The 27,086-nt window shown below is 44.0% G+C and overlaps 1 protein-coding gene across 1 annotated transcript in view; it reads right to left on the bottom strand.

Moving 5' to 3' along the window:
* Positions 1-25,791, bottom strand: part of adamts18 (ADAM metallopeptidase with thrombospondin type 1 motif, 18) — a 55,419-nt gene extending 29,628 nt beyond the window's left edge. The window contains 12 exon segments of the mRNA XM_019876316.1: positions 4,958-5,106; positions 5,299-5,394; positions 7,588-7,741; positions 7,823-7,960; positions 8,914-9,019; positions 11,053-11,212; positions 11,984-12,067; positions 12,989-13,203; positions 14,058-14,337; positions 21,544-21,863; positions 25,026-25,128; positions 25,362-25,791. Of these exon segments, the coding sequence (XP_019731875.1) occupies positions 4,958-5,106; positions 5,299-5,394; positions 7,588-7,741; positions 7,823-7,960; positions 8,914-9,019; positions 11,053-11,212; positions 11,984-12,067; positions 12,989-13,203; positions 14,058-14,337; positions 21,544-21,863; positions 25,026-25,128; positions 25,362-25,463 (1,907 nt within the window). The 5' untranslated portion in view covers positions 25,464-25,791.
* Positions 25,792-27,086: the final 1,295 nt, after the last annotated feature.

The raw sequence follows: 27,086 nt of genomic DNA on the forward strand, positions 1-27,086 counted from the left end.
TGTGTGTGTGTGTGTTGGTGGGGTGGGGGGAAGCAATATCATCCTGGATTCCATTTAACGGAGGAGTGATGGAATGGTGTTCCGAGTGTCCTATTGGGAGTGAAAGGGAGCTTGTGGGGATCGCCATCGTCACAATCTTCACCTTATTACTGCAGATAATCACAAATGGCCGCCCATATGCTTACACAGCGTACTCAAGTGCAGTTTGCCTCGAGGAATTCCGCCGTGATCATTTGATAGCATCCCAACTGTCATCATCGTGCTTCCAAAACAAGACACGAGCCAGATTGTTTGGTTGGACTGACAACCTCCCTTCCGCATCGACACCCCTACGCTAAAGCAGCCTTGCTCCAAAACTCACGGTGTGGTCACCAGCAGACCCTGACCTCAACCCTACTTGGAATGTGTGTTGCATCCTCAAAAACATGAAATGAAATCTATGACTTGAAATGAATGACTTCAAGATGGCGCCGCGAGATTGGCTGCCTTTACAGCAGCTCCGATACTTTCTGTTCTTCTACTTTCTTCCTTTCATAACTTGGCTGCTGTAAATTGGGAATTTCTCCATTGAGAGACGAATAAAGGTTTTCTTAATCTTATTGTTATATTTCTAAACTACACTGCAACCTCGATTTAAAGGACTGATTGCATGAAGGGGTCATTCGTTAGAGACAATTGTCCCTTACACACAAAGTATTTTTTCTTATCTTAGCTTAAAAAGCATCCCACTCAAGTGATGCATATCAGTTGAGTGGGATGACATTTATTTTGACTAGGTGGAGCTCAAAACCAGTAACCAGGAATTAAATTCTCATGTCACTGAGAAAGGGAAATTGAAAAAGTTCAGAGTCAAGAAAGCCCCTGACAATTTCGAATTATTTAAATGGAGCTGCTGATAGTAAATGTTAACTTTCCCCAAACGCTGTGAACCAAGACGCACTCTCTTGAGTGCAGGCAAATGATCAACGAACACATTTGCAGCACCACTTGGTGTAAAACAGAGTTCTTCTACACCTTTTCCAAACGATCTAACCTGCGGTTTGTAGAGGCTGAAAATGACCTTTGGAGCCTGTAAATAGTGTTTATTGTTGCTGCGCTAAATAGAGATAAATGGAAAGATAAATAACGTTACTTCCTGTTAATGTCCTTGTGGCCAACAGTCTAATGAGTGTGCCATCATGTGGTTTATGGTGACGCATTTTGAATAGTTATCCTTCAGCTTTACGTGAATCCCAGTTGAGTTAACCGTAACCCTTATACGATTTTGTTTGCTGTGTCAACACCTGTCCAAAAAAAAAAAAAAAAAAAAGAAGAGTGAAACGTACAAGAGTTCCATTAAAATGGACTGAAGCATTAAAGCTCCACTTAAATCTGCCTAGCAACAGGAGGAGCTAATGTCTGGTCTTCACCTGGAGGACTTTCCTGAAGGAGAGTCTGTGGCTCCAAATCAAGCACCACTCAGGCTTTACCTCCCTCTTTACATCGACTGTGTGACAAAATGTGCACGCTCAAAACCAGGTCAAGATTGTGACCCTAATCGCTCGGGCTTGTTGGCCGGGATTAGGGTAGACCGCGTTTGATCTGGCAGGTGCTACGCGGGGTAGGGGGAAGCAGGTGGAGGACGTGGGGGGAAGCAAAATTCATTTTCCACCTTTGGAGCAGCTACTACAAGGGCTTTAATCTGCCGAACTCCCAGAAGAAGACGCTCGATGAAGATAACCTTGGCCGCGGCACTGAGGCAAAAAAGTCTTCAGGGGGTCAAGTTCAAAGATAAATTCAAAAGTGGCTCGATGGGGTTGAAATCCTTTCACAAGATGAAGAGAACACAATAATTAGGCAGACTCGACAAAGACTTTGCCCTTCAAGTTGCGACAAGAATTCTCAAACACACAGTTAACAGATGCACACGGCTTTGTTGTTAGCATTGCTTTTAGCATTAGCATTCCTCATTTCACCGATAGCCGAAATGACATCTTCTTGGTTTTGATTTCCAGTGCCGAAGACGTCTGATAGCAGGCATTTGTGGTGTCCGCCTAGCCAAGAGATGCCTTGTCTGCGCCGTACTCGAAAAACCTCGACCCTTCTTGCCCGTTTTTGTTGTTGTAAGTGGATGCATGTTGAGTCGATGGAGTCGTGCCGATACGTTTACAGACTTTGTGCTGGTTTTAGTGTCATTTTGATAGGACACGCAAAGCTGACAATTTGAAGCCGCATGTGGGGTGTGAATGACATTGGCGAGAGGTAAATAGATTCAGGCTAATCCATCTGGTTGTGGTCTGATTAGGAGGAGAGGGGCGCTGCCAAATTAATCACTGAGATTAACAGCGGGACAATCACACACAGATGCAAACACAGTTGAATGAGTTCGCCACGGCACAGTGACTCGCTGAGATGCAACTGAGATAAACATTTAAGGTTTTTGAAATATGGGAAAAATACCACCCAAACATGATTGCGACATATCGTCTATTCAGAAATGGAATTTTGGAGCTTCTGAATGACCTGAGGGCTGACTTGAAGCCCGATTAACATCCCTTTCTGCTCATCTGGGTCATTCCAGCGCACTGTGGCTATTGGTGCTGGATTCTTCCAGACTGATCCAAGTTTTGAACGCAAAGTTATGCAGGAGGGGGGAAATACCGCTACATCCAGTCGAGTTACATCCAACATGGCATGCCTTCCATGCAGTTGTAGTAACGTGTTTGAACGAGTACATACGCACACCGCTTGCTCACTGTGATCGACCTGAAAATTATCCTGATCATTTAACTTACCCAGGAACTGTTTTGCATTGTGAAAAAAAAACCCAAAATCTAAAATGAAGTATGTTCCCTTTAAGGTTTGGACAACTTACCTCCAATGTCCCACTGACCCCATAACATTCATAGTTGCAGAAGCTGTTGCAAGCCTCTCTCTCTGCCGCAGGAATGATAAATGAACCAGACAGCTAGCCGGCTTGCGAAGGGCCTCCTCTGTGGGCCCTTCTTGCTCAGCCGAACGTGGCGTATGCGTAACATGTATCATATGAGCAGAAAACATCTTTGATCCCCCGGCGGGAGGGATTAGGAGACGGGCCTGGTGCGCCCGTGTCTGCCTGGCTGTTAAGCAAGCGCTGATCAGCCCAGTGAAGTGAACGGTCCAAATATTTAAACTGACCTCGTTGTGTGTTTGTAAAGGAGCCCTCCGCCTGGTGAAAACTTTGTGATGTACTGGAGAAAAAAAACCAAAAACTGTTCATTAGCCTATTAAGACGTTCTTGTGCTCATATCATATTTTGTCGAGACATCTTTATCTTCTACTTTTACTTGTGTTTTTGTTTTTGGAATAGATTTATAATTCTTTTACTTACTTTTCAATGTTGCTATTATATAAATGCTTTTCAATGTTAAATGTTAAAACTATGCCTTTTCCTACATCTACGATTAAGGCATTGTAAAGCATTTCTGAATGCTGCATTTTAAACTATGTGAAGCACCTTGTGTATGAAATGCACTATATAAATAAAGGTGCGTTGCTTTATCTAGCTAGCTAGCTAGCTGTCTCTCTCTCTCTCTCTCTCTCTCTCTCTCTCTCTCTCTCTCTCTCTCTCTCTCTCTCTCTCAAGCTAGCTAGCTAGCCACCTGTCTGTCTAGCTAGCAAGCTCTCTCTCTCTCTCTCTCTCTCTCTCTCTCTCTCTCTCACAGTCAGTTGATCATTTTTTTAAAATATATACTTTTTAATGGGATGGGAATGAGAATATTTCCGAGTGGTTATATATATATGTGTGTGTATCAAGTCTAAACAAATCCAACAGAAATATTGCGCCCCTCAAGCGATCATTACCGGCCATACTTAGCCTTGAACCCACCTGCCAACTGTTTCAATTTTAAAAAAAAACTGTATTTGCTTGACGAAACACAAATGCAAGAGAAAAAAAAAAAAAGTGCTGCCAGCCATAAAATTTGTCTTGACTGTTGCTTCATGTTCATCGGCCAAGAGCCCGAAGAGCCAAACCCCGGCAATTAATTCCACCATCTATCTAGCTATCCCCCACGGTTGTACAACACGGAGTAAATCAGTCGTATAAGCAAGCAGGCATGACTCCTGTAAATTGGCTCGGTAGCACTCCCTGCAATTTTTTTGGAAAATTCATACCCCAAAAGCTAAGCGGATCATGAAATTTGGGAGGTATCTCTCTCATGAGTTGACCCCAAAAAATTCTCAGGAGAATTTGCTGTAAACCAAATCGCAAGTCTCCCATTTTGGTTTGACGCAGCCATTGCTGGCTCATCTTTCCTCATTTCCATGGATCTTTCAAAGACAAAGTAGTCAGAAAAAAACTATGTCTCATCGCTACCAAAATGTAAGCACATACTTGACTTACAGTATGGGTGATGCTATATCTTAAAGCCTTTTGGGTTTTGGCATTGCATGTGGCCATAGCTTGGCGGTGAAATATGATGACTCGCTATAAAACACAAAATTCGGATAAGTCAAGTCTGCAAGGCTCCAATGTCCTTGGAAAGGAGCAAACAGTGCGTTACAAAATGACTGCTTCCCCCGTGCGAGTTAAGAGGGACTTACAGAGATGTCGGGCACTGTGGGATGTGCGGCATTACGTTTGTGCGAGCGAGCAGCCATGCGGGACGTTGGCAGCTCTCGGCGCAAAAAGCTCACTTTTGAAGAGGTTTTGCCCCACCCTTGTCTGGAGCATGGGGAGAGATTTTCTTGCTGTCTGGACTGTCAGCTGACTCTATGTGTGTGTGTGTGTGTGTGTGTGTGTGTTGACAGCAACCTGGCAGTCCCTAGATTCAGGTGTTCCAAAAACAGATGAAAATAAATAAATAAATAAAAGCTGTTTTATTTTACGTTTTTTTTTTTTTTTTTTTTTAATTTATGTGGGAGCAGCCCCGTTTGCAAGGGTGATGACAACATGATGACTGCCGTCTATAGTGTGTCTGTGTGTGTGCATGTTTACCGTGGACTGGTGCAGGAGTGCTCCCTGTACATGACCCCACCTCCGCATGTCCTTGAACATTCCGACCACTGGGACCAAGGCGACCACTGGCCATGGACCGCCTTGGGGCCGTGCTCCCCATATTTGACACACTGGCCGCGCCAACACCACTGACAGAAGACAATACAAATAAATCAATTTTCTCTTCCTTCAGCCTGTGTATAAAAAATGGAGACTTCAGGGCGTGTCAATTCAACTTCCCTTCATGGGATTATAATGAATGAAATGATTAAAACTCAATCAAATAAATACATTTTCCCTGGCAGTCTATCCGGTGTTAATTATGGAGCGCGTCTACTCACCATGTCGGGGCCGCAGCTGGTGCCCTCGGCGGCAGGCATGAACTTGGTCTCACATCGATGGCCCGTGCGGTGACACCACAGCGACTTGCAGATGTCCTGCCAGATGAGACACCAAACACAAGAGAGGACTGGATGCGGTGAAATCTAGTCCACCATGACTATTTGTTCTTTTCCTTGAGTGGCAGAGGTGGAAACTACGAAATCTGAAATGTACTTAAGTGCAAAGGAAAAATGAATTATAAATATCAATTATGCCCATTTGGACCCCCCAAAAAAATCTTTTTTTCAAGTCTCAAGATCTCACTCTGTTTTCAAATGTAGGGAGTGAAAATTAAGAATCATCCGAAGAATCGATACTCAAAGAAAGAACAGAAAAATCTCATTTACTACAGTAAAAAATGTATTTGTACTTCATTACTTGCCACCACTGCTGAGTGAGCATCAGCTGCTCCCCGCCAGCGTCAGAAGGGAGGCTCATTGTCGGGCCCGTGGTGGACCCCTGCACCATAAGCCCGACAATGAGCCTCCCCTAAAAAAAGCCTGCACGTCAAACCTAATCAGTGCGCTTCTTTAATGAAACGGGCTATAATTGTGTGTGTCATCTGACCCAACAATACAGAAACGGAGCGAGTGAGTGAGCACAGAGGGAGAGCCTCGCATCGGGAGACAGGCTGCCGGCGCTGGCAGCCAGCCCGTGGAAGCGGCCGGGACGGAGGGCCGGGGTGAATGAGCCTTCCAGAATGGGTTAGGGTTTCAAATTAGGGTTTCGAGCCTGGCTTGTATTTTCAAACAAAGTTTAGGGCCTTGAATTAGGGTTTTAGGTATGGGTTTGGCTTGCAAACAAGGCTTAGAGCTTCAAATTGGGGTTTTAAGCATGGGTTGGGGTTTTTAACAAGTGGTAAGGTTTCAAGCCTGGGTTACAGTTTCAAAATAGTTTCAATTCAAGGTTTTCAAGATAGGTTGAGGGTCGAAAGTTAGGATTAATGTTTGAAACCACTTTTGGCTTGAAAGCGAGGGTTAGCATCAAAGTCGCTGTGCATCACACAAAAGGCAAACCGTTTTTATGGTTTTCACCTTGCCGCCCTCATTTTCAATGAAGAAACCCTCTTCTAACAGGTCACGATCTCGTCAACACCCTGTGAAACGGCCCCAATAGCCCCAATGAAGCGTTGAGCGTTAATCCGCTAGCTATAGCATTTGTCTGAGTCTATTTCCCAGCGGTCAGAGACTCAAGCAGCATTTCCATGTGAATAACAGCGAACATAAAGACTTCACCTCGCCCACAGTGCTCGACTGGCGTCGAAGGGCTCTGCCCATTGAGGGAATTTAAACCAGGAGTAAAACACAGGGGGTTTTCCTGCGCTATTTGACAAAGATCAGGGCAATTAATAAAGTGCTCATTTAGTAGGACATCACTGATGCTGTGAGGACAACAGTACTTGGATCCTGTATGACAGGGGTGTTCATTATTGGGGTTTCCTAATGGTATCAAAGACTTGTTGATGTGGGACAGTTCCGGTCCGTAAGAGGTCCAGGACTATTCTATAGATGTTGTTTTTCATGCAATGCAAAGAGTGAGGCGAGTGTGGGAAAGGCTTGAGGTGAAGTTCAAAAGATTTGTCTCAGGAAATAGAAGAAGAGAGCCTAGAATCTTACTCCAGACCCGGAGACCATCAAACAGTATCGAGTTAGTACAGAGATAAGTTCAACTTTACATGAGGTGACATTCAGAAAATACTTGACCTGGTTTCAGAGAATTTCTCTTGGGGACTGGAGAGGAAAAGGTTGAAAGGTCTGGATTTAGTTTTAAGGAATTTGGTCGGGGACTAGCCAGAATTCTGCTTATGGCTGCAGGTTATCATTATTGGTCGAAAGAAAGGGTTAAGGATTTTTTTCCCCCGGTAAAGACGAGTTCCTTCTGAAGACAAAAACAATCAGAGGCTTTAAGACAAGAATACTTGTCGGAATGACCAATGATCGATGGTTAATGACTAATGAAGTTCACTAAAGACGAAGTTTAGCAATGTCTGGATGGAAGTGATTGTCAGGAGTTTATTCGGGGAATGGAAGCGCTAAAGAGGTATAAAATCCCACAGCAGACCAAAGACTCAAGTATAGGTAGCACATGAACCCTTAAAAGACTAAAATATGAAAAATTGAGACTGGTTAGACTGCTTCGTTCACTGATGAGATGCCTTCGATAAAAAAACCACCAAGCCCCTTTTTAAAGGTTGAGTAGAGAAATGACTAGAAGTCTACAAAAGTTGAAAAAGATTTTTACAGTCTTACCTTAACAAAGTCAAGGCGGCATAACTTTGCCTTGGAGCCAAATTGCCACTTGCACTGCGTGTCAGCATCATACAGCTGCCCGGGAAGCTTCTCAGGATATTTGTATTGACCGATCTGCTTGGGCTCGTCCACCAGACAGGACGCCTGAGTGGTTCTGGATGGACGCGCCATCGGGCATCACAGTTACAAATGACAAAACCATCCAAGCAAATGGTGGGATCGCAACGATGCTTACCCTAGGAACCGGTTGAGATACTGGCGGCTGCAGATGGACCAAGAGAAGACTCCGTTGTTACCGGCGAGGGTGGGGGACATGATGTTGCCCTCGGTTTTGCGACAGGGGTTGCCCTCACCGTCATGTATCATCCCGAAACTGAAGCAAAAAAAAAACCCCAACAAACAACGGGTATCAAGATAGGGTTTCCCATTAGGGTTTAAGAGTTTCAAATTCGGGATTCAAATTAGGGTTTCAAGTTAGGGTACGGATTTCAAATGACGGTTCCAAGTTAGGGTCTCAAGCACACGAGAGTTTTGAAGACGGTTAGGTTTTAAAACAATGGATGACGTTTCATGTTGTAGTTTCAAGCAAATTTTTTAAGTTACAAATGTAAGTTTGGATGCGCATTAGATTTTCAAGACAAATTTGGGTTTCAAATGAAAGCTTTAAACTAGGGATAGGGTGTCAAGTCTCAGTATGGGTTTTCAATTTGGCTTTTGATATGGATGGACAAATGAGAGTCATTTCACATTTTTTTCAGGTTTTCACCTTCTAATGTAGGCATTAAAAAAATGAGGGCTGGGCATCCATTAAATGCTTTTCACAGCTGGTCTTGATACCCTACCCTTACAAAATTGTGAGGTTTTCGCTAGATTCGTTGCATTACAATATTGCGTTTCTGCTCCAATTGATCTCATGACTCAACATGCTTTCATGCTTTTTTGACACTGAAGCAGCCTGGTGATGAACAGGAGAAAACACGTTCAAGGTTTGTGTTGGGCGAGTGCCAGGCAAGCAAACGCGTTTAACCGTATAAAATAAAATAAAAAACCCAAAAAAACCAAAACAATGTCAATTCAACCAATCAAACGTATGTCTCGATGGAAACACAAACACAAACAGAGCGGCGTCCGCCCTGGGCTATTCTCTCCAGCAGTCGAATTTGGACATAATGTTGGCAGGTCAAAGCGCGTTTGTGTCTCCGCGTGTGACGTTTTGAGGCCCCTTTCGGTCGATAACACGGAGGCTTCATCTGCTTCCAGTTTACGATCGCAATTTCTGCCACTTGGTTGCTTCAACGTCGTGACTGTGAGGCGCGACGGACGTACTTGTGTCCGGACTCGTGAGCGATGGTGAACGCCAAGCCCAGTCCCGTGTCCTCGTTGATGGTGCAGCTCCTGTACTTGCTGCACATGCCGCTGATTGGAGCAAAACCTGAGGACAGAAGAATGACTCGGAATGAAGACGAAGCAAAGCAGTATCGATTTCAGCTCCACAAGGTGATGAACAGGTCTTCAGACACCATTTTTATGGTGAATGATGGTCAAACTTAGACACTGATGCTGCACCCCGATTAACCCTTTCATGCACCAATAATGATAACTTGGCACCTGATAACATAATCAGCTGTCCATTGTCGTGACCGCTGTCCTTGAAAGGGTTAAAAAAAAAAGCTTCCCAATTGAGCGTCTCCCAGCTGGCTTGAATTCTTACTTTCGACTGCTGCCAAATTTTGGGCAAGTTCCCTCGTCTGAGTTTATCGCAGCCCTGAAATTCCCCAGATTTGCTGGTTGAAAAAGTTTTCAAGCACGGATCCTTGTATTTTTTTGGTTCTTCCCAATATATTATCATGGACATGTCTGCCAAACTTTGTGTTGATCTGTGAAGCTGGGGTTGGTTAAACTTTACTGTTTAGAATGTTTTCTAAGCCTTCTTTATAAACAGGCATCGGGGGCATGCGTGTTCCTCAAGGGGTACTTCGACATCCACCTTGCTTAGTCAGTGGAGACGTTTTAGTTTGATCCAAACCAAAATAACAGGAATGAAAATGTGCCTCGGACCGCAGTCTGAACCCAAATGACTTCGAAGCAGACATGGGAGACTCCCTGGGTAGGACGGTTCAGACTTTCCAGCAATTACCCGAGGTCACTCCATTCGTCCATCCATCCGTCTCTGGGGGGTAGCCACGGAAAAGGCAAAAAAAGAAAGGACTAAATCCTGGTCTGGTCCCGACCGAGTGCCACTTGATGCCATGCCAGATTTGTGAACCGATGCTCTACCAAGGCCCTATAAAAGGTGGTACATTAAATAAAGACGCAACAAGCACATAGAGCGGTGATGCATTTTTTTTTCTGTTATTCTTTTTTTTTTTCGAGCTTGAACCTAATTTGAAACTATAACCCTGACTTGAAAACCTAACCCTAGCTTGAAAGCCCAAACCGAATGGCGAGTTGAATAACTTGAAACCCTAACTGCTGTGATTGGCTGGCATCCAATCCAGGGTGTACCCTGCCGCCTCACCCAAAGTCAACTGGGAGAGGTTCCAGTACAACCACGACCCTAATCAAGAAAAAAATAGTGGAGGAAATGGAAGGATGGATGGAAACCCTAAAACTGTGACTGGAAATGCTAATTCTGGCTTGAAAGCCCAAAAACCCTAACACTGTCTTCAAACCCTAACATTGGCTGTAAAATCTCTTTTGAAACCCCCGCCTTCGCTTGAAACACTGACTCAAAACCCTATCCGTGGCTTGAAAACCAAATGTGAAAATCCTCTTTTAGCTTGAAACACCAATTTGAATCCCTAACCTTGGCGTGAAAACATTACCTACTCTGGCTTGAAATCCGAACTTGCAACACCAAACGTGGCTCAATAGGCCAGGCTAGACAACGTTATTAATATAGCACATTGCATCTACAAGATAACTCAATGTGCTTCACACAACCAAAGCACAAGACTTCCTGCAAAAAATTTACAAACAAAACAGCTGAAGACATTCAAAGACAAAGCAATGACAACAAAGGTATCTTCCTAAAATTAGTAATAGAATGCACATTGACACAATTTAAATGTATTTACAAGCACAAGGTTAAAAGACCTTAGTCATGCATCATATGGTAGGGGCAAGAAAAAAAATCTATTTTTTTTTAACGTAGATTGAAAAGCATTTATATTTGGAGCTGACTTCACCTCTGTTGAGAGTATGGCAAAAGTATGTGATTTAAACGCCGAGCACATCTCAACTCTTGAACGTGCGACATTTCAAAGTCAAACTTTAAGAGTGTGAAGCACCTGTAGAAATCCTGCTATCCACGCGTCAACAGGAGCGAGTCAGCAACTCGCTCGTGGTAGCTAAACCTAACAACCTCGTGTTTGCAGAGCAGCAGAAAGTGGTGGTCGAGACCTTCAAGGGTAAAAACAAACCAAAAACGGAGAACGGGAAGTTGGTCTTGGCCGGCTGCCTTACCCAGGGTGTCGCAGGGCTCGTTCTTCCAGGAGCAGATGTCCAGCCCGGTGAGGAGGACGGCGTGGTCGTGCCGCTTACCGCTCTTGCCCACCAGGCCTGACTGCCACTGGCAGAAGCTGTTGAGCGACTGGTCAGCGTGGTGATTGATGGTCAGGCCAAGCTGTTGTTGGAGCAGAAATACATAAGTTGAATCTTGTAAAAAATAATAATAATAATAATAATAATAATAATAATGATAAATAAAACTAATTTTCTAAAATAGTTTGATCCCCTGAATAATCGCCATTCACGGAAAAACTATTTGTTGTTCTTTTTTTCTATCTATTATCGTGATCATTTGAATTAGGTGTGTTTAGGTGTGTTGAAGGGAAACATCTAAAAAAAAAAAAAAAAAAAAAAAAGAACCAGCGTTAACGGAGCAAAAAAAAGTTATTTTATCTATCTACTCAATTTTCTTGTTTGTTTGTTTTTTTAATTAGTCAGCTGATCAATCGGTTGTCGGAAATGTATTTTGACAAATATCGGACTCAGCATCAGGTTCAAGAAAATCCATACCAGTAGGTCTGTGGTTATAATATACTATAATTAGCAATTAAATATATTCATTTAAGTGAAGACATTCATCATGTTAATGATTTTTCATCATAATTAGGAAACAGATGCATATTGATTTGCATCATTTTACTTTGAGAAATATCTGCCAATGTTCACTTTTCCAAATAACTACTACTACAACATTCTTGGGAGATCACAATTGTCCCATCACCGGTGAGCTATTTTTTTAGAACAGGGCCACGGGCTACCTATGTGTCCCTTGGGGGCTACCTGGTGCCCGCGAGCACCCTTATTGAAGCCATTCACAGCAGAGTTTGGTCCCTAGCCTACAATTACTGTATATTTGCAGAGTGACACTACCAGCCAGTTCACTCACCGGGTCCTGTTCCAGTAGCAATAAGCTAACTACCACAATGTTGATGTCTGTCCCGATGGTGCCGTCTTTGAAAAGACTGGAAACCTGAAGGGGGGAAAAAAAGAGCACTAAAAGTGGCTGTTAACTCAACAAATGAGCCAACTCTAAAATCAGTTACCACCCTGTGTGTGCCTGGTTGCATGTCGTCACGGCCCAATACACACAGCATGAACCATAGACAAAAATGTGGAAAGTCTTTGTCATTGATGCACTCATGGGATTGAACGAGTGCTGCATTTAGGAGAATGGTAAGAAGCCACCGGCGCCACTGAAAGCGCTGCGAAACCACATTTTTTGAACACGTAAGGCAGAGCTTGAGAATGTGTATGGTCCAACCCATAGGGGAGTAACGGTTGGCATTCTTTGGGTCTGATCCTACTGTAAGATGAAATGACGTTCTGTCAGTGGTAAAATTCACCAAAGTCAATGGTCCTATGACTGGGAGACAGACAAAATGTTAACAAAGTACTTGGTCATATTGCCACTTGTCTGTCCATCTAAGCCAGACAGACCAATGGAAAAAAAATCGTCCCGTTTCATTTTCACCAAGCGGTATGGTTCAGTTTGGTAAGATCCGCATTTCTCTGCATTTCCAATGTAAATGGTCCCAAAATATCCGATCTAGGTAGGGGGGTAGTTTGCAGGTAGATAGGCAGGCAGGCAGGCAGAGTAAAGTAAGAGCGGTAGGTCGCAATGTCGTAAGGGAGAGTCAGGAATAGTGAGTTGCAGAAAAGCCGTGTCATGGTAGATAGTTTCCATGGTTAATGGTCCCGAATTATCTAACTTGTACCATCTTCCATTAGGACACCAGTTGCTTTAACCCTTTCGGGGACAGCGGTTACTACGGTGGACTCATCAGGTTACAGAGTGCATGAAAGGGTTAACACAGTCCAGTCTTTATTATTTGGTCGAAACATGACAAATGATGCTTAAGGCCCCCAACTGCCTTCCCTTTTTGACACTGACCATGTTCATGACGGTGAGGACGTAGGTGGTGACGTTCTCCCGGCCGTGTTTCTCCAGCATCTTCCTGTCCGCCACCACCAGGGTCTCCACATTCAGACCCCCAACCCGGTTGGAGTCAATCGGGGACCGCCTTGGCCTTCCTGGGCCCTCGTCGTCGGGCATGTCGAACTCATCTGGCATCAGGAAAGGGTCCTCAGTGGGAGGCTTGGGAGTGTCTGTGAATACGAGAAGCATTGTGGTCCAGTCAACCAGAAGAGTATTTAGGGTCGCCATGTCCGTTGTAGGTGTTATTCTACACTAAGCATGCCTTCATGGACCGTGCAGCGTTATTGTCTTTCTTTTTCAGGCTAATTTAATATGTATAATGAGGGTCAATTGTATTTCTATACGGTTCAGCAAGGCAACAGTGGCCTGACAAAGCATTGAAGAGTATATGGGTCAGTGGGTAGGTAGGTTGACCGAGCCCTACACCAAACCTACTGTGACCTGACCTAAAAGCCCAACCTGATCCTACCAGAACACTGTCGGCAAGGCAGTGTAGGAATGAGGGTATGGGAAGGAAAGGGAAGGCAAAGTTGGTCAGTAAAATTCAAAGTTCAAAGCAAGCACGGTGAATCAGCATTTAGTTGTTATGCTGCAGGCAAATGGTATAAGATGCCAACAGAACTGACACTTGCGCAAAGTGTAAATACTTTTAAATACAGGTTGTAAACAAAGCGCCCCCATACCTATGTTTCAGGTCTTCAAGGCATTTCTATCATTTTTTTCAAAATCCTGTTCTTGCACTGTATGTTGTTTTAGTAATTACTCATTTTAGTCAACTTTTTACAAAAATATCTTTAAATATTCTGATTTGTAAATGCCTTTGAATGTTGACAATTTAACTGTGTGAAGCACATTGAGCTCCCTTGTACATGAAATGCGCGAAATAAATAAAGCTGCTTTTCCTTGTCTTACGGCAGGTATAAAAAGTCGACAACCCCCTGTTAGAATCTTTGGTGTACATCAATGAGACCAAAATATTATATTATAATTTACAAGTAGAAGGAAATGAAGTTCCCTTACATACATTGCTTGCGGCGCCCACAGAAATGCTGCCTTTCTGTGTGCCCGTTTTGGTCGTCCTGGTGTTGAGGATGGTCCTGGTGCGGTCGTTGGACCTGGCGTTGTGTGGATGTTCCGAGACCCGACGGCTCGCCGGCTTGTTGGCGGACCACGTGTTCGGCGGAGCGTTTGTAAACGACGTGCGGCTGGTGTCCGTCGGGTGCACTGTAGTTGTGACGTTGGGCCAGATGTTGAGGCAGAGGCGAGATCAAGTACTCGTGTTCAGACACGCGGATCAAACCTGACTGGGAGACAGACACAATGCACACTATCAGTGAGCTCCACCAATAAATTAATTGACAGGATTTTAAAACCCAGTAAGAAACAGATAACTTGAGGGGTATCCATCCATCTATCCATTTTCTGATCCGCTTACCCTCACAAGGGTCACGGGCGTGCTGGAGCCTATCCCAGCTGTGAGGCAAACATGTTAACCGGTCGCCCACCGTGCCGGCCTTGAGAAAGAAGCCCAGTGGAAATTATTATGGAGTCAATCCCCTTTTGACAATGCAAAAACACCTTTCCACGCTTTTGACCCAAGGTATGTGTTTCCAAGTCGCAAATATTTTGGCGAGGTGGCTTTGCCTCAGCTGTTTAACTCAGAAAAGAGAGTGAGAAAGCTCATTTCAGTTGTTAAGGACTATGTTTTGCTTTACATTTTTCCCAAAAGGAAGGATTTATTATCTTATTATCTATAAAGGAAAAAAAAGCTTTCTGGAAGTTAATACCGTCATGAAAAAAAACAAAGTTTGGGAAACAAGACAGAAGACAGAAAAAAGCAAGCACACACTTTTCAGAATGTCATCGTCATTTGCTTTCTCTAGAGGTCAAAAGGGGAAACAATTCAAATTAGAAATCAAATTATTGTGAAAAATGTACATTCAAGGCCATATCGCCTACTCCAGCGCGTTGCTTTGCGCTTCTGCTTTTGGCAGAGGTAATTAGTTAAATTTAGGGCTGCTGGGTCAGCAATTCATTGTCTAGAGCCACTAATTCCCATCAGAATTGCCAACACACACTGTAAGACGTAAACACACACATCAACCCACTGACCCACTGGCCTTTGGCCTTGGTGTGAGTGAGCGTGTTTGGGTATCTAAGTGTGTGTGTGTGTGTGTGTGTGTGTGTGTGTGTGTGTGTGTGTGTGTGTGTGTGTGTGTGTGTGTGTGTGTGGGACACAGTCGACTAGCAGGTTGCAAAATAAACAGACGACCGACAAAAGAGAAGCTGGTGTTGTCAAAACACGACTGGGCTCGCTGTGGAGCGGACGCTTTGAGCCTGAGTCGTTCTAATTTGTGTGGAACGTAAACTTCCTCTAGCCTACATTTCACGCGGATGCATTACACGCTCTGGTTTGACAGCACAGGCGCGCGCATGGACACACATACACACGCGCGCACACGCACACACACACACACACACACACACACACACACACACACACACACACACACGCGTTGTGAATGAACAAGGTTCTTTTCCAGACAGAGTCAGCCATGAGCGATTTATTCAGGAAATAGACGATGATCATGCATATGAAATATATGACAATATATCTATCTGAAGGGAAAGTGTTTATATAACATCAAGTTCTTCACTAGTCAAGAGCACATTGAACATGAATTCAACAGTCGACATCCAATCAATGCGGCGGAGTCTTAAAATAGGAATCAAAGCTGAGCGGTAAGGACAGAGAGGAGAGGTCAGGACGCTTTTATCAGTCACCTTCGCTTTGCTCATCTCTTCATCCCCATCTGAAGTTTTTACAACGGCGTCAAGCGATATCGCTGTCATCGTTGCTCGGAAAGTTTCCCTTGCCCTCAAGCGGTGCTATGTGACTTTTCTTCAAAAGGATTAGCCATTTGAAGCCTAATATATCACACGCCGTATCAGCCGTCTTTGCTGTGCGTCGCGTTTCGTTTCATTTGCCAACGTACAAAGGTGAAATTAGTGACTTTCAACCGGGAAAACTGTCAGTTAAAACGTCAAAAGTTAGTGGTTAAACTTTTTAGCTCTCTTTCTTCTACACATCAAAGGGTCTTCGAGTAAATGAGTCTGGACTAGATGTGACGATTCGGCAATGAGTAAGGCAAAGGAAAACTGCATTCGAAAACTATTGACGAGATGATGAATGCGCATCAGTTTGCCTGGTCAATAATGTCATCTTGTTCATGCACAAGCCAGCTCACTGAATATCCTAAACTGGCTTTTTTCATAAACTTCTTTTAAGGTTTCCGTACCATGATATTATGACGCAAATGACTAAGTGCTTACACGCCATAAAGACAAGGGGGGAGGGCGGGGGCCAGGGGGAGCCCAGTGGCCAGAAGCCCTAAACCAGTGATTACTGCACATCTGCGGGGAGTCATGTGACCAGAAGAATTATGGGTCTTGTAAGAGGAAGAAGCACAAGGTGGTAATATTATATTTAGAAGAGCAAGGAGACCGGCAGCGGTGCGCGAGTATGTTGACAGAAAATAATCAAATAAATGCAATACGATCCAATGAAACCAAATTAGAGTTTTCTTCGTGGCCAAAATTCCAAAATGTATGCTGGGCACAAACCTAACACATCATTTATTGTAGACATCAAACCTACAGTAAAGCATAATACTGTACGTATTAGTCAACAATAATTACAGGTTACGAATAATAGTTAAAGAAGCTAAGCTAGCAGCTAAAAAAGACATGCATGTGTCCTGGCTGCTCACACTACTCACTGTAATATGACAGATGTTAACAATCAAATTTCAAGATATATAAATTAAACATGAATTTCCGAAATGGATTCAAGTTACATAATGTCTGTAATGTGTTGTTTTACTATTTATTGAGCAGCATTGCGATGCTAATCGTCATTAGGGTGACTCTGTGACGTCATTAGCATCACAATTGCAACGTTACTTCCAGTCCTGCGTGTAAAACTGGAACAGTCAGAGTGCATTGATAGTCATTTCCATTTGTATGGAACCTTAAGGGTTAGGTCCTTGTGGCCCAAAATAGGATAATGAAGTAGGGGCGACAGAGGGTGTGTTGACGCTCCTCTCCGTGGGTGACAATGCCATCTCAGTGGGATCCTCATCGGGAGTCGAGTGAACCACTCTTTATCCAGACCCACCAATTTGCGATATCGTGAGAGAAAAATAATTAATATTCATTCATAATAATTAATAATAATTAGTTCTATTAAACCATATAAATGCCCCAAATTGTGGGACCAGAACACTTTAAATAGTGAGGGGAAAATGAAGCTTTAAAATGATTCATGAACCAGTTATGATGTTTCTTGAGCCCTCGAGATGGCATTCGGTGTTTAACATGGGGCTGAAAGCACACTGACTCGTCATTTCTTAAAACACTTTCTTTAAGTCACCAGTGCCATTTAGAGGAGTAAAAAAAAAAATACAACTGGTTCATGAAGCAAATTTGAAGCTTCATTTCCCTATCACTACTTTTAATGTCATTTCAAACTCATCTTACAACACAACCCTTAAAAATGAATGGCTTATATATGATTTTCTGATCAAATGTTGACTTTCACCCTTGCTCATAGTGATCCAGACTTTGCTCTGCATCATCTTGATCAGTTATTCGCTTATTTTGCTTCAGCAAACACCACAAGGAGACTTCTGAGACTGTGGAATACAGCAAAAGGCTAAAATAATGTTAGCATTTGAGTTTTTTGAGTGACTATTGCCGACTTTGTAACTTTGGAGCGTCTCCTGAATGGGCACTACAAAAGGCACATGCTTTTGCCAGGGAAAAATGTCTGTAGAGTAAAAAAAAGAAGTTCCGCACTTTATTTAACCACATGGCAAACAAATCCCATTTTTGTACGACTGCAGTTGATGTGAAGGCAACACTAGTGAGTCAGATTTTGATGTATGGCTTCAGTTTGCATCCACTTGAAGTCCTCCACACCGCCCATTAGTCTTATGTGAGAAAGACGACAAAGGACACACACAAACACACAGCATCCCTCAGCCATTCAAGAAACCCAACCACGCACTCCCCCTCTCCATCTTCCTCCTCTCAAGCTGGCATCTAACAGTGGGCACTACATCACTGTCAGAATGCAGACCACCAGGGACTGGCTCCGGTCCTGAGAGAAGGGGGACGGTCCAATTTGTTGGCCTCTACGCAAAGTGGACAGGTACAAATGGGCCGAATGCTGGCCAGAGATCATTCACTGATGTGTCACATGAACCCAACGGGGGTAGACGATGGGTTCTTGCCCCACCCATCAAAAAGTCACTCATAAATGTTGAAATACCTGGCCCCTTCCACAAAATCAATCCAAGGTGGTTTTGTGTGGAAGGTACAGATGTGACCAAATAATTCCAGAGACTTTCTGCGAACTCCTTCTTTGTGTTCTAAGCAATTGTCCCTGTTCCTCTTCAAAGCACAAAACAGAAGCCAGTTTTATACTCAATAAATTGCTGCATTCAAGGTTAAAGGTTGAGCCTGCATTTAGGATCCACTTCAAATGCCGACACCAGCGCAAAAGGGGCTTTTCAACATTGAAGGGATGTGGGCTGTAAATCTAGGGTGTTAAACTCGGTATACACAGGTGACATTCTGCATCCGACACGACTTCGGAAGATGGCGTAACCAGCCATTACAAAGTTGAACACCCGACAATCAGTGCCCGCACCTCTACGTCAAAGCCAATTGTTGCAACCCCTTTCGCGCTGGCTTCCCGGTGCAGCCGAGGCATGACAGTAGAGACAATTTCCCAGAAAGGCGCTGTGAAACCTGCTTTACCATTTGGCTTTGAAAGCGGATTAAATGTATGGACGAACACTAAAAATCCGAAAATGGATGGCTTAGATTGGCAGTATGGCTAAACACAACTGACAATGTCTCACAGTGGGGAGTCTTTGCCCAGAGGAATGAGGTGAAATAATTGTTGATGGCAGAGGCATTGATATGCTGTGTGTGACGATCACTAAAAGTTGAAAAAAAAAGACATCTCAGATTGTTAGTATGCAAGGGGCTCGTCTCATATGTGCGCAGCCTCAACAGCTGTTCAGGTGTGGCAATATCTCGCTTCGGAGACTTTTATCTAAAAGGGACTCCGGGAATAATTGAAAAAAAATTAATTTGTCATTATTCTGGGAACGTAGTATGAAGGGCGCTTCATCTTTTGGAATTGGCGTATGTATTAATATGTACACAGGAAGGACGAACACTGTAAATATGGTTCAAAATAGTCTAGATGGTCACTTATAGTTGAAGTAAACTGTCCCTCCACTCAAAGACTACACGACACGCAGCGTCACCGTGGGGGCGGTGGGAAAAGCCGCAGCACACCACAGGGAGTCGGGTGCGTGTGAAGGGCAGACGTAATTCTTAAGTTCGTGTCTGTGATCTTACAAAGTACAAGAATGCCTGGCGGAAGTTGCAACTTGCGGCACCGTGTCAACGACGGGAGCAGGGGGAATGTGGTGGTGGAACAAAGGACATTGGGGGCAGAGGTTGGATTCACACTGCAATGCCATACCAATTGGCATCACGTTCATCCAAGCATTTAAACAGTTTCATGTCAAATAAGCACTTAAATTGGGTGAAAACGTAAACATTTTTTGGTGTGTTTTTTGGGGATACTTTTACAAAATGTGAATGCTGCGAGGTTGTAGAGTGTGCTTCTGTTGTTCTTGCTGATTCTGACCGTCTCTGCTGCTGCTTGGGGTACATCTCTGCTGCTGCTTGGGGTACATGCCGTGTTGTATCCATCGTACTCTGAAACTATATATACAGTTTATATATATATATATATATATACATATTAGAATTTCCGAACAAATCGTTGAACCAATACGTTGGATGTGAGTAACCAAACGCATAAACACCAAACCAGGAACTTTAATTATGGCCATTAAGCAACACAGTCCCCTCAGTGTTGATGACGATTTGGGGTTCAAACGGTTCAGTTACCCGGACATGAGAAAACCTCTTTTGCCCAACATGCGAGCCGTGTTGAATAATCGTCATTTTTTTCCGTGCAAGCGCCCCACTGACAAGTTCACTTCACTCAAGTACCGAGCCTTTAAGGACACGCAGAAAGTAATTAAGATATATGCGCAATTAACAAGGCCCTGCGGGATGAAATCCCTCATCATCTAGTGCTGCTCTTAATACCGTCTCATTTGCTACACTTCCATCTGTTTGACCCCCGACCCGGAATGCTCCAGCATTGGTTCAAGTCCAGAAGCCCCAGCTGACTTCCCCTCTTTAAGAGACAACAACATGAAGGACGAGAGGCTCTTATTCTTCCTTTCTCCTCTCTGTTTGCTCTCACCCCATTTCGCTCTCCCAAAGGCCCTTTGACATGAACAGTCCATCTTTCAAAAGAGACGATACGACCTCCCTGGGAGCTTCCAAGGCTGGACAATGGCTCCACATTATCCCGGCACAACACTTTCGCTCACTCGCACTCTCTCACTCGCCATTCATGATGTCACCCTCTTTTCTTCCCTCTCATGTGTCTTTCTTCCTTTGCCGCATTGTTTGTAATCCCACCTTAATCCCCCCCTCTAGCAGCCTTCAATGCAGTCGCTCCTTATTTTGTACTTAATCCAAAGATTCTTGGCAGGAGAGCTGCATAAAAGCACGGGTGAGATGGACTCTCACACAACACACCCACAGACCATCGTCCTTGGATAAAGAGACGGAGTGAGATGTCAATATTCATTCAACTTTTGTCTTTGTGATGCACTTCGAAAGTACTGACGAGCCCTCTGGCATTCAATAGGCGCGGGCCACATTTGGGCTGCTCGCCATCTATTTGTTGACCCCCAAACTGTTAGCCTTCACTCTAGGCACTTTTCTATTACAAGTTCCAGACCGGCTCGGGCCCTGGCTCTGCCTCGGTCTCGCGTGACCTGGCCTCTATTGCTTCTCCATTACAGCAGGGACGAATGAACTGGGGCGGGTTTTGCAACTCAGAGATAAAACCCGCCAAGTCAGGTAAGCTACATTGACCTCGCAGTTTAGCTAACCAACAACTGGTCAAACATAAGGTAATCTTAATGTCGGTTATGTGTTTGTGAGAACAATAAAGTAATAGACGGTACAGAGACTCGTTTGGAAGCAAAACGATGCGATTGTGAATGTCTTTGTAAAGCTAATTATTGCAAGTTCTGATAGTGAGTGCAAAGTGGCTACTGTGTGAATTTGTGACGATGGCATAACTTGACTGATGACATGCTTATCCGATGTCATGACCTAACTCGACTTGTGTCTCAATTTGATGCGCTTTTGCCACAATAACTTGACATGACTGACTGAAGACTTGAGACTTAATGACTTGCATGATCACCTCTGTTGCATTGCACATGCCAAGCTACGAGCTGGCAGCGTAACTCGAAACGCCACAGAGCAACAAGGACTTCCAGTCCTATGAAGCATCAGGGAACAGTGAATAAATATTACAACAAGAGCGGACTTACCAGCCCAGAGCACGTCGATATGGCCGCCGAGGAGGACGACAAATCCCGGACAAATCCCTGATAGAGACAGTCATGAAACCCTTCGCTTCTGGTGACTGTGGCGATGCCATCCGAGCCCAGCGTCTGTACTGTGAAGCCCGGGCCAACCACCGAGGACGGCTGCAGCTCCAGGTGCAGGTCTTGGCCAAAGACAGAGAGGCGGTAGTGCACAGACGAGGACCGCGACGCGGACCTCCTGCTGCGACGGCCCCGCCAGCTCACATCATGGCTCAGGTATTGTCCCTGAGCATCCACCTCCACTGGGGTGGCAAATGCGTAGTCTGAGAGGAGACAGAGGACCGGAGGTCATATACAATGTCTTTGTCTTTTCGAGGGCCAAAACCAAGAGGTATTTTCCTAAATTGTAAAAGTCAAGGACACAAAAACAAAACTAGTGAGAATGCCACACCACTGACAAAGGTACAAGGTCCTAGTTCTTGAGTGTTTTTTTTTTTTCACGTAACTGCTATTTATACCTTAAAGCCCCCAAAAATGGTTAGAAAGCCCCAAACAGCCTCTTTTGAAGATGCAGACAGACACAGTAGGTCCCACAGGACTATTTGGAACTGCTAAAAAGATGTGTGCCCACTATTTGTGTCAAGGACCTAAAAGCAGAATCCATAAAACAATCCAATCCAAGTGACAGGACTTTGTACCCCTTAAAAGTTCAAAAAAGATCTGTATGCGGTCCTTGTCTTTGAGGAAGTTTTGCACCTGGGTGCTATTTATCCCTAGTTGCTGACACTTCTGTGTGTCCTGTGATTGACTAGCGATCAATCGAACGTGTTTTTTTTTCCCCTTTGCCTAAAATCCGCAGGGAGAGACTCCAACTCCTTCTGACCTTCAACTAATGAAGCCTTGGCTACTGAACAATGGTTCAGCATGAGCCATTAAATGAGTCATTCAAGATTGAAAAGAAAAAAAAAAACTTTTTGTCCCAAAATTAGGGTTTTAGGACTCCCAGTTTACAAAGTACTTCCTGGATACTGTCAATTTGCTCTTGAGCAAGGGCCTCATTGCAACCCGCAAACAATTCAGGGGAGAGACTTTTGACCTATTTATGTCTTTGTTGATTAGTGAATTGAAATTTTGTGTCAGTGAGATATACTGAATGCAAAAATTATAAAATCACCTTCCTCTTCAGGATTATCGTAATCCCCCGCGAAGAGCAAAACGTGCATAGCAAAAAAAAAAAAAAAAAAGAAAAAAGTAATTGAAGAACTACCAAAGTGTTCATATTTGCCGATATTAAAGTTTTGAAATCCAAATATATCACAAACTAATCATAAATCATTACTCGGTATGGGAGAGTCAAAATACCGATCTCATTTTAAGGTATTGGTTATTCGTGAAGGTTTTCTCCGGGTACTCCGGTTTCCTCCCACATTCCAAAAACATGCATGGCAGGTTAATGGAATACTCTAAATTGTGAGCGTGGATGGTTGTTTGTGCCCGAGAATTGGCTGGCAACCAGTTCAGGGTGTCCCCTACTGCCTACTGCCCAAAGACACCTGGGATAGGCTCCAGCATGCCCGCGACCCTCGTGAGGATAAACGCATTAGAAAATGGATGGATGGGTGATTCTTGGAGGCTGCCGATACCAGCCACCAATACTTAGTCAGGGAAAAAAAAAATCAATCAAGTCCTCCTCAGCAGTAGATGGCACTATTGACATAAATTCCTTGGCACCAATGATTATTTAGAGAGGACTTTGGCAGCATTTTGTGGCATTCTCAAAGCATTTCAGACAGAGTGCATTTAAAAAAAAAAAAAGGAATCTTTGAGTTTTACAGAAAATCACTCAGGATAGAATCCGCAAGGGGAAAGAAATGTACCACAAAAATGAGGTGGCTTGATCAATGACTATATTACAGTTATACCAGGGATGCAACAGTTCTTCAAGTCAAATTTAGATTTTTCATTCCAAAATGTTCCCACACAAAGAACATATCGGGTAAAGGACAGGAAGTGTAATTGCCATAAACAAATACAGTGAAACTGAGCCTCCGGCTGTCAGATGTTATGATAATAAATCAAACTGATGTATTTCCCAAAAAGAAAAAAAATGTAAGCTGTGGTATATTATCTTAGTTAAGCTGAATGGCAATGTACTGAGTTACCGCCTCCTCCAATCATACGGCTGACTCGTCGGGCATACAGCACATAACACTTGCTGTATGTCACATACAGTTCCAAACAGGAGAAGGAAGCAAACAAATATTTCATAGCTTCAATTACCATCCCTGTCAGGGCAAATAAATTCACTGTTTCCTCTCACACTTCAACACTGGGAAAAGACCACCTCTTTTTCAGCCTAGCCCCCAATAAATCAAAGTTCATAAATAGTCCCTACAGGGCAACGTGGCCAAGAGGGAATCCTAGAGTGCACAGAGCACATTTTTTGGAACCTCATGACCTGCTCGACCCCAACACTGCCACAGTGCCAATTTCCGAAGTATTTCGAAGCATTTCCGTACTTGAGCCATCGCAAAGATTACCTATATTTACATTTGAATTTCTAAAAATCAAGTGCAATTCACACTGGATGTTTTTTCAAAATTAAATAATGGGAAGCCAAAATCTGTCACTGTGCTAAAACCATTATGAACTGTATCATGTTTTAAAGTAATAATATAATACGTGCAGAATTAAGACACAAGCTCGGTGCTACTTATACCGCACCAGCTAACTAGCAACAGGCTTCAGTCGGCTAGCTAGTGCGGTTAACCACGTTGCTCGAAAGACAGTCATCATTTGCCGCCACAGTGGTGAATAAGCTCCACTTCTGACAAGTATCGTTCTCACCAAGGCATTATGAGAAAGGATGGAGAAGCCGTGCTGATTGCTAAGCTAACCTAAAACTGACACGTAATCACTGAACACCGGAATTAAATGCTTGGGTTATTGAGTACACTTTTCACAGAAGTCTGAGTGGAACCATGTTAAAGTAGACCGTATTTGAATTTGAACCTCAAAATAGCAAGCAAATTAATACGTGTCTGGACACTGGGGAGAAAATTATACCCTACTCAATAAGAGTTAAACAGACCAGGAATAAATTATGTTCACTTTCGGCCACTGTCATCCAGAAAGATTCGCCCGATACGCGTAAAAGTATAAAATATTTACAATATCAGTTATGTTATTTGTTGCTGAGACTGTCTGGAAACCCTACTTTAAATCCCTACTCCAGTCTGGAAACCGTAAATCATTACCAGAGTGAACGCTGTTTCTTTTTTTATGTTTTTGTGATGAAAAAGCCTGCAGTGAGTCAAATTGAAACACGAATGCATGCACTTCAAATGAAGTTTTAAGCCCATGTATTTTTTTTAAGCACATCCGAGGCTAAATTTCCTCCATATTTACATTGCGTGGCCTATTTGTCATCGTAAGGTTGTAGCCAGCCAAACCAGCTGGACAAGCCCAGCAAGTGGAGCACTCACCATGATTTAACCCGTGGCCGGTGGAGGAAGAAGAAGCAGAGGAAGAGAAGTAGTTGGCTGACACAGTGTGGATGGAGGCGTGTGTGCAGCATATGTGCAGAGTCTGCAAATAAAAAAAAAAATGCACAGAAACAGAAAGGTATAGCAACAGGTGATGCATAAATTACATAAATTAGAGGTTCCTAAACTGGGGTCGGAGGCATTTAGAGGTGCATGCACTTTTATGTTGAATTGTCAGGATTGTATGACGGGGTCCTTGGAAAGAATTACTCCCTGTAGGGGTTCCTCTCTGAGAACTTTTGACATTAATGACATCAATCACATGTGAATCAATACCTTGATGAGGCTCCAGGTCAGCAGGGTGGAGAGCAGCCGCACTGGAGCGCAGCCGACCAGCGGCAAGGGGAGAGTCCAAATGATCAGAAGCAGACAGTCCATGGTGGTGGTCTTGGTGGTGGTGGTAGGTTTAGGGCGAGCTCACACCTCCCCGCGGCTCCTAAAAGTGCGCACGAGATGCAAAAGCGCGCCAAATATTGCCATCATCGCGCAGTGCGCGCGCATCGTGGACCCCCCTCAGGTGAGGTCCACTCGTGTGAGTGTGAGGCAGGTAGTCCGACTCTCACTGAATGAGTGAGCGAGTCCGGGTGGGAGAGCCGGCCGTGCGCTTTTGGCACCGATCAGCGCTCAGCATCACGAGAGCACGCGTGGAAAGACGTGGGAAGAGACGTGCGCGCGACTCGGAACGCCCACACTCGGTCGTGCGCGCACGTAGACTCACCCGCTCGAGTTGTCACGTGCGCGCGGACGTCATGGGAGAGGTTTACGTGACACGCCTCGCGTGTCTTATATGCTCCGTGTTCGAATGGTTGAACACTTTCGGCGTAAAGTGCTCTGCATTTGCATTGAGACCACAGCCAATCCAAAACGCAACAGTGACAATGCTGACATGCACGTGTCAGTCAGTATGTACATTAATCCCGGTTTGCATATGCATTCAAGCATGCATAGTCGTGTTGCTTTTTGGAAATGGCATTCACGGCAATGCATTTGAAGGTATGTGCATGCTGAGACAAGCATTCCCGAAGAATGCAGTATCCAATAACAAACTTTTTTTTTAAATGCAGTACCTAAATTAAGGAAGGAAGCAAAAGAGCAAGAAGAAAGGATTGGAGGAAGGATGGAAGGGAGGAGGGAAGGAAGGATAGATGGATGGAAGGATGGAAATAAAAACAGAGAGATGCAGGGGTAAAGGGAGAAATAAAGGAAAAGCGTCTGTGTGTTGGTATGAAAAGGAAGGAAGAAAGAAAAGCTGTATGAAATAATGGAAGGAAGAAAGGAAGGGATGGAGAAAAGGATGCGTGAAAGAATGGAAGGAAGGAATGGGGGAAAGTGGGAAGAATGAAAGGAAGGAAGGAAGGAACGAGGGTGGTATGAAAGGGATGGTTAAAGAAAGGAAAGGAGGAAGGGAGGAAGGAAGAAAGGCAGGAAGGAAGAAAGGAAGGAAGGCAGGAAGAAAGAAAGAATGGAAGGGGAAAGAAGGGATGGAGGAAAGTGGGAGGAAGGATATGTGGAAGGAAGGAAGGAAGGAAGGAAGGAAGGAAGGAAGGAAGGAAGGGATGGAGAAAAGGATGCATGAAAGAATGGAAGGAAGCAAGGAAGGAAAGGGGGAAAGTGGGAGGAAGGAAGGAAGGAAGGAAGGAAGAAAGGAGGGAGGGGTGGTATGATAGGGACGGTGGAAGAATGGAATGAAGGAAGAATTTACGTATGCAAGGAGGGTAGGGAGGGGGATGGAATGAAAGATGGAAGGAAGTCCAGAGGGAAATAGAAGTTTAAGGGAGGAAGGAAGGAAGGAAGGAAGGAAGGAAGGAAGGAAGGAAGGAAGGAAGGAAGGAAGGAAGGAAGGAAGGAAGGAAGGGACTCCGACTAAGTCACCACTTACAGTTTTAAATGAAACTGATGCATCATGACAACATTTCATTTTTCACCGCAACCAATGTGGGTGCAAAGTTCCACGAGTTTTTGTGCATCTTTTGCCCCTCCAAAATGTGATTGTTTTGCCAG

Source organism: Hippocampus comes, unplaced genomic scaffold (genome assembly GCF_001891065.2).
Source record: "Hippocampus comes isolate QL1 unplaced genomic scaffold, H_comes_QL1_v1.1 scaffold150, whole genome shotgun sequence".
Classification (NCBI taxonomy): Eukaryota; Metazoa; Chordata; class Actinopteri; order Syngnathiformes; family Syngnathidae; genus Hippocampus; species Hippocampus comes.